Source organism: Dermacentor andersoni, chromosome 2 (genome assembly GCF_023375885.2).
Source record: "Dermacentor andersoni chromosome 2, qqDerAnde1_hic_scaffold, whole genome shotgun sequence".
NCBI lineage: Eukaryota > Metazoa > Arthropoda > Arachnida > Ixodida > Ixodidae > Dermacentor > Dermacentor andersoni.
In genome coordinates, this window is record NC_092815.1 from 136,156,182 (window position 1) to 136,170,619 (window position 14,438).

The 14,438-nt window shown below is 46.6% G+C and overlaps 1 protein-coding gene and 1 non-coding gene across 2 annotated transcripts in view; one reads left to right on the forward strand and one right to left on the reverse strand.

Annotated features, from left to right (window-relative positions):
• Nucleotides 1-14,438, forward strand: part of LOC126540054 (intraflagellar transport protein 81 homolog) — a 30,292-nt gene extending 15,854 nt beyond the window's left edge. The window contains exon 14 of the mRNA XM_050186861.2: nt 13,779-14,438. Within this exon, the coding sequence (XP_050042818.1) occupies nt 13,779-14,034 (256 nt within the window). The 3' untranslated portion in view covers nt 14,035-14,438. The remainder of the gene's footprint in view (nt 1-13,778) is intronic.
• TRNAT-CGU (transfer RNA threonine (anticodon CGU)) lies at nt 3,951-4,022 on the reverse strand. Its single transcript has one exon. It is a non-coding gene; the product is annotated as a tRNA-Thr (tRNA).

A 14,438-nucleotide genomic window follows, 5' to 3' on the forward strand; every position in this document is an offset into this window, starting at 1 on the left:
ATTAATAACAATAATCATCCCACAATTAACATTCATTATCTACGCCGGGAATAAGCACGACTTAATGTGTTAATCTCGGTATTTGCGGTAGTGAATACGAAGTTTCCGACTAAATGTCTTCGGCCAACACTGAATGACAGGCGACAAGCGTCATTTGTTAGTTTAGAGCAGGAACACAGGCGGAAGTTTGGCACGCGACTCGCTTTCTTTTGAAAGCACGGTCAGAGGCTACAGACCGATGCAAGATCTCTGGCTGCATTGCTGTCACACACGTGGTGTAAGGCAAATGAAATGTATGTACGTTCATGGTTATAGGGGCCCTGAACCACTTTTTATTGAAGTTGATAAATGCACTTGAAGTTAAATTAGAGTATTTCAGAAATAATCTGCCGCAAGAAGTTTTTCAGTGCGTTCACCAGAAGCGGAGTTATTGGCAATCAAATGTTTATCGTTCGCTGTGCTTCCGCTCCTTCAGTGATTTGCACTGAGAAGGCTACGGCGGAGCGGAGTGTGCCCGCAACGCTCCGCCTACTGAATGTCATCGTGACGCGCAGTTCAAATTTGATTTTGGATGTTCACATAGACGCCACTACAGTGAACTCTCGTTAAAACGAACTCGGTTAAGCCGAATCCTCGCATAACCCGAATAATATGGGAACGTTTGTTTGGTTTTCCATAGACTCAAAGCAAAAAAAAAGAAATCCGCTTAAGACAGACCGCCTCAGACGTGCTCTTCGGTTAAGAAGAACATTCGGAATGAGCCCACCACCGCTAACGATCCCGGAGGCTAGGGTGCCTCGATGCACAGCGCCCGGGTGCGCGCGCATCAAGGCACCCTACTAAAGGCCTGCGGCACACATCGCCCGTGGACAGAGGCGAAAACAAGAAGACACAAAAAGAGACTAGAGACGTTTCACTTCGTGAACGCGGGTGACGTGCAAGCGTATGGGTACTATAGCGCATACGAAGCTATCGGCTTTTGGCGCGCCTAGACTGTCCATATCGCAGATCGTATTAAAGACAGGGCTCGCGCGGCCGCGCCATACACAGCAGCCGCCAGAGTAATACGCCCACTTGTAGACATTTTCTTACTAGAGAGTTTTAGATTAGGGGACGCAAGCGGCTTGCGTACGCAAGAAGTAAGGGCCACGGTACTGCGCATGCGCAGACACCTACGTCCGGATCTGCGCATGCGCAATACCGTCGCCCCTAGTTCTTGCGTACGCAAGCTGCTTGCGTACCCTTATCTAAAACTCTCCACTGACTAAAAGCATAGTGTCAGCGCGCACAGGCAAACACGAACACATCACACTCGATGACCGCGGACGCTCGCTGTCAAAACTCTGGCGTGGGGAATCGCGGCAGCAGCAGCGAGCGAAGTGACCTTCGCGCTGTCTATCGCTTCAGCGCAAACTAATCGGCCAGAACAAAGCGCACGCAAATCTACCAGCCAATTTGGAAATGACAAGGAAATGACAATTTTCCTTTTCATACAAGTATACTGTATATGCAATTTTTGCGACTACGACGCACCAAACGCGGTTGTCCACAGCAAGCCGCAGTGCGCTCAGCCAGTGGACTCGTCGCGGCATCCCGCGGCGGCCGTGGTATCTACGCTGCGTAGGACGCCGATGGTACATGCAATTGCGGCTTTGCTTGTGTGTACGGCTTTGCTTGCGGCTTTGCTTGTTTGGCCTGTGTACGACAGTGCCAAAGTGCGCGCTCGCGCTCAATCTTCCTGTCTGGCTGTGCTACACGGTGCGAACCGGCTTTGTCCTTCACCGACTTATTCGACGGATGACAGCCACAACCAACCTGCACATTCTGAAGCGCTGTCAATAGCCCAATACGAAGCGAAATCTGCCAAGGCGTCTAGCCAGGAGCGGCCAGGAGCGAGCGCGCGCCGCCAAGCGTGCTGGTGGCCTGACCTTAGGTTACGCGTGGTGCGAGGGTAGTTGAATGTTCATAACTAGTCGAAATTAACGAGACCCACGGCTACGACACCAATAAGCAGCTGGGGTGGCCAAACTTGTAATTCCTACGTGGGTGGCCGCTGCCGAGCGTGAGTAAACGATAGTCTGCTTCTTCCGGAAGGACGTAACATTCTAAAGCAGATTTTTCCTTACTTCACACTTCGCTGGGAGGAAAAAAGATCCCCCTCAGCGATGCCGAAGCCTAAACCCCTCCCCTTCCCCCTTCCCTGAATATGTCATTACCAGAGCAGTTCTGTTACACATCATTTGAGGTTTCTTTTGAGCTGCCTCTACTTGCTCGCTTAGAATTTTATTGCGGCTGAAAGCTTACAGCATCATTGTTGGTGCGGGCGTGCACAGCTTATCATATTTTCGCTTTACTTCTGCAAATCCTGGCAAAAAGGCTATGGAAATGCTGAGCATTGTCGAGTCATGCGTAAGCATGGTTTGGCTTGGCTGTTACTTCGTTTTTGATAGCTTTGCTTACTTGCTTTTCCTAGCTTATGCGCGTCTACCCATGGCTTTTCTGGTGGCAAAGAATGCTTAGGATTTAGTAGGCAATTGTCAGATTTTCTCGCCGCGTCCGGCCCCTTCAATGCAATCGTACCAATTGAGCCGGAACGCCGGACATGAGTGCGCCTCGACGGAGCAGAGCGGTAGAAAGGCAGCACCAGTAGCTGCACAGTAGCGCGTGAGGCTTTGCGTGAGGGAACCAACGCGACGCCATGTCACCATCACTGTTGCTCTCGCAAGCCTCTGTTATGATGCGTGCATTCCTTGTCCACGCAAGCTCTTGCCGGCGTCCTGACTGCGCCTCGGTAAGGCCCAATGAAAGAACACCAAGCGTCTCAGCGCGCTCGCTTGCCCGCGAGGTGTTCATAACTCGAAGGACGCTCAGCAGCGTTCAATGGGGCATTGGGTCACCCCAATATCTCAAGTTGGCCTACACCCAAATTTCAAGATGGCCCATCCCCAAGTTTAAGTTGGTCCGCCCCCAAATTTACCTTGGCCCACCGCCAGATTTCAAGTTTGCCTATATCCCACATTTCAGTTAACCCACCCTCAAATTTCAAGTTGGCCTAACACCAAAGTTCAGTTGTTACACATCCAAATTTTAAGTAGGCCCAGCGCCAAATTTGACCTATCCCTAAATTTCAGGTAGCCTTCCCATGCATTTTATGAGGAGTCCTATGTATCTCTATGTATATTATCTTTTATTTTTTTTATTTTTTGCTTTAAATTCTTTATTATAAAGCTACCAATCATCTTCATGTACACTATCATAAAAATTAGATGCCTTAATTTTGCAAATTACGCATTTTTGTGCACATTACACTTTTGGTGTGACAGAGCTTGGGAGCTCGCCAAAGAATGCTTACGCATTAAAACAGGACAAGCGCATTAGAAGCACCAGCGGCGGCTACCTCATCCGTATTTTTTCACTTCAACTTTCTTTTTATTTCCACTGTGAACACCATGTACAGACAGAATATATTTAAATATATACACAGGAAAAAGTTCATTACGTTTTCTAAAAGAAAAGGATGTAGCCAGCTAGCAACTATTTCTGATGCTATGGATAGCCTATGCTTAGGGAATGAATATCTTGCATGTTCACCTCGCTACGAATTGCTTTGCACACATTTTTGACCATGAAAAATACCTGCAGACTGCAGTGTTCCCTTCGGCAGTCTTTTATCAATGGTGTGTGAAATTCACGCGAATGATATGTGTCTCGGTATTGCTTCTTTTTCGAGTAGGCAATGCTAACGACTCATGAAAAGAAAATCTTCTAATAATTAAGGTACAGCATTTATTAGGGATGGAAACATCACGATTTGCGTGCAGAGGTCACATATATATAAGAAGCCAACAAACATTGACACCAAGGACAACATAGGGGAAATTACTTGTACTTAATAATTGAATTAAAGAAAGGATAAATTAAAGGCAATGAAAGTGGATGAAGAAACAACTTGTCGCAGGTGGGAAACGACCCCACGTCTTCGCATTACGCGTGCGATGCTCTACCAATTGAGCTACCGCGGCGCCGTTTTCTCATCTACTGTCTTGGGTATTTATGTTTCCTACAAGAACCCTGGGAGTGTTAGCCAGCGCCACCACTCACAAACCTTGTCGGTGGATGTGGAACATCCTTTCCGCCGCATGCGTCACGAGAACGTGATCTTTTTGGGTGAAGGCAACTGGTGCGTGTGTTTGCGTATGTGTGCGTGCGCGTGTGTGTGTGTTTTTCAACCAACGACATTTTGTCGCCGCAAGGTTTCCTTGTCTCTGTTTCGTGGCGGGGCTTTTCCCATGTGACATCACTTTAGGGTGTGGTTATACTCACGTTCCTGACGCGCTGAAAATGAATCCCGGAACTTTTCCCAGCTTTACGCGTAAACGTGCTTTAAACGAGGGCTTTTGGTCCGTTTTAAAAGCCGATTTGTTATAAGGCCGACAAGGTTTTTTTTTTCTGTCCGCCAAACTTGTCCTGCAACAAAGTGGTGGTGTGTCTCAAATCCCCCACCTTTAATAATTAGAGATAGTCGTCGCTAAAACGTACATGCGGTATACCTGCGACTAGATAGCGCACTTTTACGGATGGATTTTCGAAAGAGGCGTAAATTACCTTGATGAGAAATCGCAATGTCTATATAGTTAGCTAATTAAATGATTTACTCATTCACCTTTTTTAATTATTCGTGTTAAGGACACATGCTGCAATTATGTAATTCAAGCCGGGAAGTAGTAAAATAATGCACGGGAGACCTCAGGATTTTGCTCTCGGAGGCAGAGCATGATTTTCCATTTTCGTTTGGGATGCAGGACCGCACACGTTTACTTGGCACGCAATGGTGCTACGAGAGAGGGGGGGGGGGGGGGGGCGATGGAGGGGCAGAGTGTGAGAAGGGGTTGTGTATGCACCATCTGCACCACTAAAGTATCGCAGGTTAGGAATAGGAAATAAGAGGATTGGGTTGGAAGATGTTGGGTGAGAGTAGAGAAAGGAGTATAGAGGAAAGGAAAGAAAGGGGGGATAGGTGAGGGGATAAATGTGAAAGTTATATTAAAGGTGTGGGTGAGAAAGTGTGAAATAGAGAAACATACTATCCGCATCCACCGCCAAGGGGAACGGCTCAGCAAGCAGCGGGCATTTATTGCACAAAATGTAAAGAAAAAAAAAACTAAATTAAACGAAAAAGGAAATTCTTTCTTACTCCGTCTTGAAGGGATTGTTTAAGTTCTTCTTAGATGTTCATTGCTTTTCTTGTTGACAGATCCTTGATTCTTGTTGGATCCATTTTGTGTTAATTGTTAGGTCCGTTGTTAATCCTTGTGGTAGTTGTTTGGTCCATTGCTTGTTCTTGTGAAGTTGAAAGCTTTAAGCTATTTGCTTTTGATAGTTGTAGACATTGCGTTAGCGTGTATATATCTGTTATTTTCTTGTTTTGTTGTGGTGATATTGGCGGTTTGACGAGAAATAGTGGTTGAGGAATCCTCACCAATAATGGTTTTTATGCACTATTTCTTTCTCATAACCGTGTTGGAATATGTTCGAAGACGTTGTTTTCATTTTGTTTTCACTATTTCCGTTAAATTTGTATTGTTTTAACACTGTATCGATGGAGGGGCAGCAGAAATTATTGGAATGTCAGCTGCCTCCCCTTTGTAGCCACCCTTGAAGTGATTTCTGCCTTGCAGAAATTCCAAAACTTGCCGCACTTGCGAGATATCCATCCATAAGAAGGTAAATGTACTGCGAAATACTCTGGAGTTCTGGTTGTTTCCCAAAAGCGTCCCTCTGGCAATTCGAGACGATTTCAATTAACTGGAACATTAATGCATGTGTAGCGAACTTTGGAGACGGATACCTGGAAAGTGGTGCTATCTTGGGATTTCGGCTAAGTAGACAGGCTTTCGCTACTGCTAGACTTTAATTTCGCAATTGTAATATGTCTTAAAATCGCTAATTTGCGAGGCCGAATCAAAGTCTACGCCCCTGTTTTTTATTAGCCAAAACGGGTATTTATAGATGTACGTACTGTTTTACGTACCTTACACTATCCACATAGTCCCCACACCGGTTCAGACATTTGTCCCATCGCAGCATTAAATTTCAGATGCCCCTGTGGTAGAATTCAGCGACGCACGCGGCCTCCCCGAACGCTCATTGTCATGGAAGTCCTCACGGCATTTTGCGAACTCGCAACACTACCACCTCACACTTCCCAAAGCGAGACACCTTTCCCCAAACGTGGGCTGCATTTCCCTGTGGATTTCGATGGGCGTTCGTCCCAATCGTTCCATAGAAAACGAATCGCACTTCGTTGCTCGTACGCCCTGGACGTGAGAAGCACAACCGCCATCTTCAACAACTGACAGCAGCGCCGTGCCGCCGAGCTACCGGCAGATAAGGCCGGGCCGGTCCAGGAAAGGTCCAACGCTGGGAATGGATATGTTGACTTCGCATTTACAGCCGTAATTTGGCTAACAAAAGTAGGGGCAAAGATCTTCTGATTAGCCCTCGTACTTTATTTGCATGTTCACAATATACTGGTCACAGTCAACTATAGTGAACGGCAAATTGTGTACTTGAATACGTTAAGTTCGGTGTTTAGGGTAAAACATCCTAAATACATCTGTTCTTGTTGAAGTTTGACCACTTTGCCGGCATACAATTTGAGGTCATTGTAGAGCGAAAAGAAAAATTAATTCAGGTAATCTACGTGAACCTGTCAAATTGTTCTTTATGACCCATGCTGTTTCGAGAAGAAAACATCTTTGAACTAAACAAGAAAGGAGCAAGAAAACTTGCGCACAAACGCTCGACGGTGATTGTAACCTAAGCGAATAGCCGAAAGCTTCTGGAAAGCTGCTTGCTTTATTAAAGGAACGATGCGCTTGAAGGCGTAAACTTGTTGCAATTGTAATATTTGGGCGTTTGCTGTTTCATTGCGTAATTCCGTGAATAATAGAGCCGTTAACCACTACATCTGTAGCGCTAGTATAGACCCTTTTCGCGGAGCAGTGTGCTCTACAGGAACGAGATGGCGCCTTCGGCAGTGCGCCGCAAGTTGCCTCAAGCGAAAGCGCACCGATGCGAAACCACAACCTCTTCTGCCTCGCTGCTGTGCGATCGGATGTCGCAAATTTACCTGGGTGTTCGCTATCGCACTGTGCTCAATTCATGCTGCAAAACGTAGAACGGTAGAGGACGAACGTCTGCAGTAGTTGGCTGCTAAAATAGTGACTGGAATATTAGGGATGAAATGAACCTGTGTTGCCAAGTTCGCGGACCGCTGCTACACAAGGACTGGACTGCCTCAATTGTCGGCCCATCGCGATGCACGGCCTTCCTCGAAAATAAAGAAATGCACTCATACGCCAGCATTGTGTCGCTAACCTTCAATGAAAGAACCTCAGCTCCAGAACGTCGGCAAAAATGTGTACCGCTCGTTACACTGTGACAAAGGAAGTAACGCAGCTTCCAGGCATTGTACACATTTCTCGCACGTTATCTACACACATCCACCCCTACTCACTTGCCAACTTGCGCCTACTCTATCGCCAACGTATAACGAATGAGTGAATGGGCACACTCTTGAATTAATGTGCCGAAGCATGGGTGACGGCGACTACACCAAATGCGCACGAATATTCGAAGCTGAACGTTTCACGACGGTCCACAGAGTAAGCGAGCGACTAGCGATAATATGTCTTTGCAGCAAGCTATTAAAAGTGCTGAACATTACGTTCCAAGCGTTGTGCTATCACGCACACCTGCTAGCAATTAGGCAAAAAGTGAACAATACTAACGTTACTAAGTGAGAAACATGACAAGCCGTTTCTCCAAAGTGTTCGCCAAATAAAGAACCAATAGAAAAAATTCGCAGTTCCGCCCGAAAGGCGAAGCAGCGATTGCGATAGCAAATTAGTAGACAACAGTACGAAGTAAGTATAGTTGTTTTATCGGCCGTATAACCTTGTAAAAATTCGGTTACTAACTAAATTAACAATGATAGAATATCTAAGCGTGACTCAACTAGGACGTAAAAAGAAACAGACTCACAGAAGCAGCGCTGTCTTTGTGTGTCTGCTTCTTTCTACGTCCTTGTTCAGTCCCGCTTACACATTCTATAATGGATTCAAACCAACTAGCCCGTCAACGTGTTTTAACTAAATTAACCAGCTCGGTGTCACGCCCGCACAGGTAAACATGAACATACCTCACTCGATGAGCGCGGAAACTCGCTGTGAAAATTCTGGAGTGAGGAATCGCGGCAGCAGCGAGCGAATTGACCTTCATGCATGTCTCGCTTCAGCGCGAACGAAACGTCGAAAGCACAGCACATACGAAGCTACCGGCACTACGCGCAATCTGCAAACATCGCGCAGTCGCTTTGCAGACGAGGCCCGCGCGGGCGCGCACTTTAGCCACGTCGTAGATCGTTTTCAAGACACACCAGCGCCGGCAACGCGTCCCTACGGCTTCCGCAATTCGCGTGGCCAACACCGTAGTAGACGCCGCGGTTGTCCCCGCTTTGTACGGAGCGGCGGGCGAGGAGGACAACGAGGCACCGTAGCAGCCGCCGGAGAAGAACGCCCCTCCTCCATCGCTTCACCCCCCTGCCTCGCGCGCCACAGGACAGGGCACGCATCCGGGTGGCGTTCCTCGCTCATGCGCGCACGATTGAACCGCGTTCGCCGGCTCACCCTCACACGCTTTCACTCATGCGGTATCTCACGGCGACGGCGACGGCAGATATGCGCCTGGAGTGTCCATATATTGCCATCACAGTAAAACGCAGTGATGCTGTTTTAATTCATAAGCGAAACGTTTGGACAGCTTAAAATACATTTCTTACCCCGCTTCTAGTACACCACCTCAGCTCGATTATGTATACCGTATATATGCTGCTCGTGCAGTTTGGACAAGGCGTAATGAGTTCAGAAAGCGCTTACATGTCATCTGATACCGTGGCCAAAGCTTTGTGTCGTCCACCCAGTCACCGTCTACGGCATCCGCCGAAACACAGGTTTGCTGAGCCGCAACGGCGTCATGCAAACACGGAGGTAACGCAGGATGCTGAGGCAAGCAATGGACGCGTCACGTACCACCTGACAGCAAGCAGCAGTATGGAGGGACTTTAGGCATAGAGTTTCGTACAGTTGTTAGGCTGTCCTTCCCGAACGCTCCACCACAGGATCTAAACCATCAGAAGCCGCAAAGCTGGCGACGGACGCGCCGCGCAACTCGGTTGCACAAGAGAGCACGTGCCCTTTGCGTCAGCGCTAGAGTGTTCTAGACAGTGGTACAGTGCACCAAACGGCGCTTTCCCGCTGAGGCGCCGCGTGTGGAAAAACTGCGCGAGGGCGCTGCGAGCGAACTGAATTAGGGTGGAGACGCGCTTCGCGGCATATTCAACGTAATTTCGCTGCAGGTGCCGAGACCGATTGCGCGCGTACGCTCTTATAATGGTCATTTATTTCAACTGAAAATTTATATTGACACAATTTTGCTACATATACGTTTCAGGCATGGGTTATACAACTCGACGTCTTCAGTTTTGGTGTCGTTGTCAAGTGCACCGTCTCCTAGGAGCGCGCATTCGTTGCGCGGACGCTGCCAGACACCCAGTTTTTCTCGCAGAAAGTCTGTGCAGTAAAAGATTTACGGTTTTACTTGCTTTGGTACGCCCACGACTCTTGTCGGCCGGTACCAATTGTAGCTTTAGCCAGGTGAACTGCTATATTTAACATTGTTTTCTAAAAGTAACACGTAATTTTGCCACAGAAGCTGCCTATCTGCAAGATGAAGCTGCGTAAGAAACTTTTATTGATATCGTGTCATTTTACGAGCGCTTCTTGTTGGTGGAATATTGATCAGGGACAATTATCAAAGAAAACAATATCGTAGTGAAATAAACCGTGGCGCTAAGAGATGCAGATGACCAATACGCTTCTAGGTAAATCTAAGGGTACATAGACATATACATCCACGACATATATGGTATGGTAAAACTTTATTCAGTACCTTTGGAACGCGTGTCAGCACGTAGCGCGCCGCTCCCACGTCGGCACAGAAAGGCCGAGCCTCTCTGCTGCGTCGCGGGCCCGATGGACAGCCCAGTGGTACCGTGCACTAGGAGCCTTCTAGTTCACTGTACCATAGGGGTCCTTCAAGATCGGGGCTGCTTAGGGCAGCCTCCCAGTTTGACGTGACGCCGCGCGCGCGCACACGCGCGCGCACACACACACACACACACACACACACACACACACACACACACACACACGCACACGCACGCACGCACACACACACACACACACACACACACACACACACACACACACACACACACACACACACACACACACACACACACACACACACACGCATGACGCCATGTATGCAAGAGAAAAATTATAAAACTTTCTAGGTGCACTGATTGAAAATTGAAAACTGACCGGAATAAGCATGTTTCTTAGCTGCACCAGCCCCAGGTGAACCAATCGACTTTCCGAGAAAAGGAATCGAAGATATTATTGGACGTTAATATACGAACAACAGCGTTAGGGAAACGATATTGCCTATGTACTCAAAGTGAATCGGGGCGACCGGGAATCGAATGGTATTTGCTACTGGAGATCGTATTCGAATTCAGAGTTCACTATTAAAAATTATCGAATAGCCCTTTCGGTTCGAATGTAACACATAACAGCACTTTTCACGTCTCGAAGGTGAGGGGCCAATGCAATTGCGAGGACTTTTATTCCAAATCATTGCGCTGCTGGAGGGCTGTGGCTGTTGCGCAGAGGCGCACCAGTTTTCAAGAGAATTAATGCACGGGTGCTAATCGGTTCTTCTCAACAAGTTCCTAGCTGTCATTCAATATAAACGCTCCATTGTGGGGCAGCCTGTAAATCTGCTGACTCGGGCAAGGAGAACATTTCTTTGACAGTCTCACCATGTGTGCAACCCGTTGAAACTGGGAGCCTAATGCGTACCACACTAAATTATCTTCTTCAACGAACACAGCACATCTGCAAATATCTCTACGTGTGTGTTAGGCATACCGTTCCTTTATTGCTTCATTATTGTCTTTATGATAGGGCACCGGATAACTGAAAGGAACTGTTTATTATACAGGAGCTACTTAGTTGAGCGGACGTACAGTTCGGAACGGCATTAGTATGAAATATAAGATAAGCGTAACATGCTTTTCTCAGAAATCAGACCCATTAATAATTTATTTCGTTTACACACCTAGGAAAAGTCCGAAGGACGCAGCTACCTTCTTCTTTTGCTTTTTTAAATAAACAAATTCTGGCGTTTTACGTCTGGCGATATGATCATGAAGCACCCTGTTCTGTTTTCACCATCTGGGGTTCTTTAACGTGCACCTAAACAGAAGTACACAAGTGTTTTTCCATTTCGTTCCCATCGAATTCCGCGACCTGGTTTGAACAGGTGAGCTCGAGTTTAGCAGTCCAATGCCATATTCACTGTGTAGCCATTAATTAAGCGATCGCACCGTTTTCTTTTTTTTTAGCATTGACTAAAAGAAAATATTCACACTGCTTACGAGCCAATGATTAGCATATATAATGACTACGTAACAATGTTGTAGGCGCCCAAGGTCTGACCGCAATAAAAGAGCCTGTACCAGTTACTCCATATTCTCTTATGTGAAGATGACAGAAACATGATTGGAATGTTGCACTGCAGTTCTTTTTTTTTTTCTATAAGAATACTTCCCATAAATCTGAGTACAGGGCGCCAGATGGGGCAGATATGTTTTATTTGTTTGAAGCGGCAAGCAGGAAGTTGCATATGTTTTTCCATCTGCGTTTCGGAAGACATACTGATGGAAAACTATATGCACAGAAATACACGCGAGAGATATATGCTGCTTGAAGAACAAGAAAAACATTTTTTCTCCATAGGGAACCATACAGGAGCATAGTAAAATGAAAGCCGACATTGCGGCCGCAATGCACGTGCAATCGCCGAGCGGCACTTAAAAAAAGAAAGGAAGAAAAAGGGAGAAGGAAAGAAGACAAAGAAAGGCATCTATACCTATAATATATATAATATCATTTATGATGATGATGATGATGATGAGGCATAAATATATGTAATATGCAATTATAAACACTGTTTGAGCGGTATGAACGCATATACCACCACGTGAAGTAGTACGAATGGCCCTTCCGAGAAGTATCGCCAGCAGTTCCCAACGAAGCGACCTCGATGCGGGCCAATCCACTTCAAACGAAGTGCCGCCACAGCATTTTTCGTCGTCGCGTGCCTCACTGCCGAGCATGCGCCGGCCCAGCCGCTTGTCCCACCCAACCGTATTGTAGTACACCCTAGTCAGCGCCTTGGCATCGGCGGTGAACGCACGACCACTACTAAAACGGGCCAAAGAGCCAAAAAAGTTATTCACTCTAGCACACCCGGTATAAATGACCGGTTGTTGCTGATGTGAATGTAAAAAGCTTTTGGAATGTCTCCTCCTGGGAGGATTGTGCTTCCTACATACAAATTGTGCTGACCATACTTTTCGTGTTATATGTTGCATTACCGCCACAACTGCATCCAAGAGTGAGAGGAGGGTCAGTCAAAATATTCCTACATGTTTAATCTCCTGTCTTCTATAAAAGAATAACATTGTTGAAGCAAATAAAGCACTAACTCTTTTTTTCTTCCTTTTTGTCTCTCTTTTTTTTCTGCATGCTCTCAATATCGATCCTTGTCACCCACCTTTCCGGGCGTGCTTTCTTTTTGACATACCCGGTAATCTACTGTCGGGGATGCAATGCGTGTCTCGGCATCCTAATAATGAAACTAACAGAAAAGTAGTGGGCACACAGTGCCAAAGAAATTATTGCACAGGTAAAATAATGCCGATCCCATGACAAGGTTCCTTAAAGGTGTGAAGACATAGCTTTTCGTGACTCAGCCGTGACTTCCAAGAATTACACCAAGAACACTATAGCCAAGGCTTTGTACTTCTTTTGAAGAGACTATGCAGGGTGATCACATTAAAGTATTACGGAATTTTAAAAAGTCGCCTGTGGCAGATAGCATAATTCTTGTCCTTGAGTTGTATTATTTGAAGAGGTGGACGTTACTGGCGCGAAAAATCAACACATATTCAACTGATTAACAAAAATTTACTAATTAACCTAATTACCCTACAGCACATATTACAATTTATCAATTGTAGCCGGTGAGCTTGCACGACATATCCACTTGAAATGAATTTTCAGGATGACACCAGTTTCGAGATATTTCCCAAAGTGTGGGCGTTCTGGTTACTTTTGTCATTCAGTGCATAAAAGAGCGTTTTGGTAAAAAAGTAGGTGAAATAGTGCATTTTTAGTGGATTTTATTTAATTAGTTGAACATATGTGCAGGGCTGTTCCTGCAGCAGCCGCCTAGAGGCGCTCCATAGGGCCGTACCATTTTTAGCATGGGAGTACAGGCATTACCCTTCAAACGTGGAAGTTCTTTCGTGCTGTTTTGATTATCTGTGATTTACCTGCTGATAGGCAGGTGCTGCCCTTCAAGCCCTCTGTGGCTTTCACAGGCTTGTATGTTCTAACTGCCACTCATTTGATAGTAAAGTGCTTATGCTGGGGCTGCTATAGCAGCAGACATTTTGTGACAATTAAAGGAAAGTTAGGGGGCAGAGCTTCATTTCCACAGGAAATTGTCCGCTAGCATAGTAACATTTCTGTCTCTACAATCTCAGCATGGTTTGAACAGTGCTTACAAATGCTACACTTGCGCAGAGCCCAGCTGAGTCACGAGATCGCCGAGCAGGAGAAGCGGGGCAAGGCCCTGCGGGAGCGCCAGAAGGAGCTGCGCGAGAAGCAGTCCTCACTTCGCGCGCAGACCGAGCAGTGGACGCACCTGCAGGCGCTGCTCAGAGCAAAAATGGCCGCTGTCACATCTTCCACTCCGTGGCACCAGGGGGCACCACCGCTGCCCCCAGGCAGCACGGCGGCGCACACTGACACCACTTCAAGGGACTGGCTCGTCCTGTGAAAGGTGGTCAAGATGGCCCTGAAGTGTGGCGACTTGCAGTTTGCAATCAGCAGCCTTGCGTGTTTGAATATCGCGCAATGCAAGGTCTACAGACTAGGTGTGATTTCATTCATTACATTAGAGCAAAAAAGAAAACTGCAAATGTGTGTGTAGAACACTGGGTTGTGTCAATGCTGTTTGCTGTGCCACCATGTGTCACTGTTCGCAGTGTGGTTTAGAAGTGTAGAAAAGCAGGAAAGAAAAAAGCTCAGTGCTGAAAAGAAACCTTGGTTTTAGTTGAACCATCTCTGCAAATTCATGACTATTGTGTTTATTGCATTCAGGCATCCCCCCCCCCCCTTTGCCCAACTTATGTAATACCCAGCCAGAGGCCTCTAAGTGGTAATAAATGATGAAAACCTTTC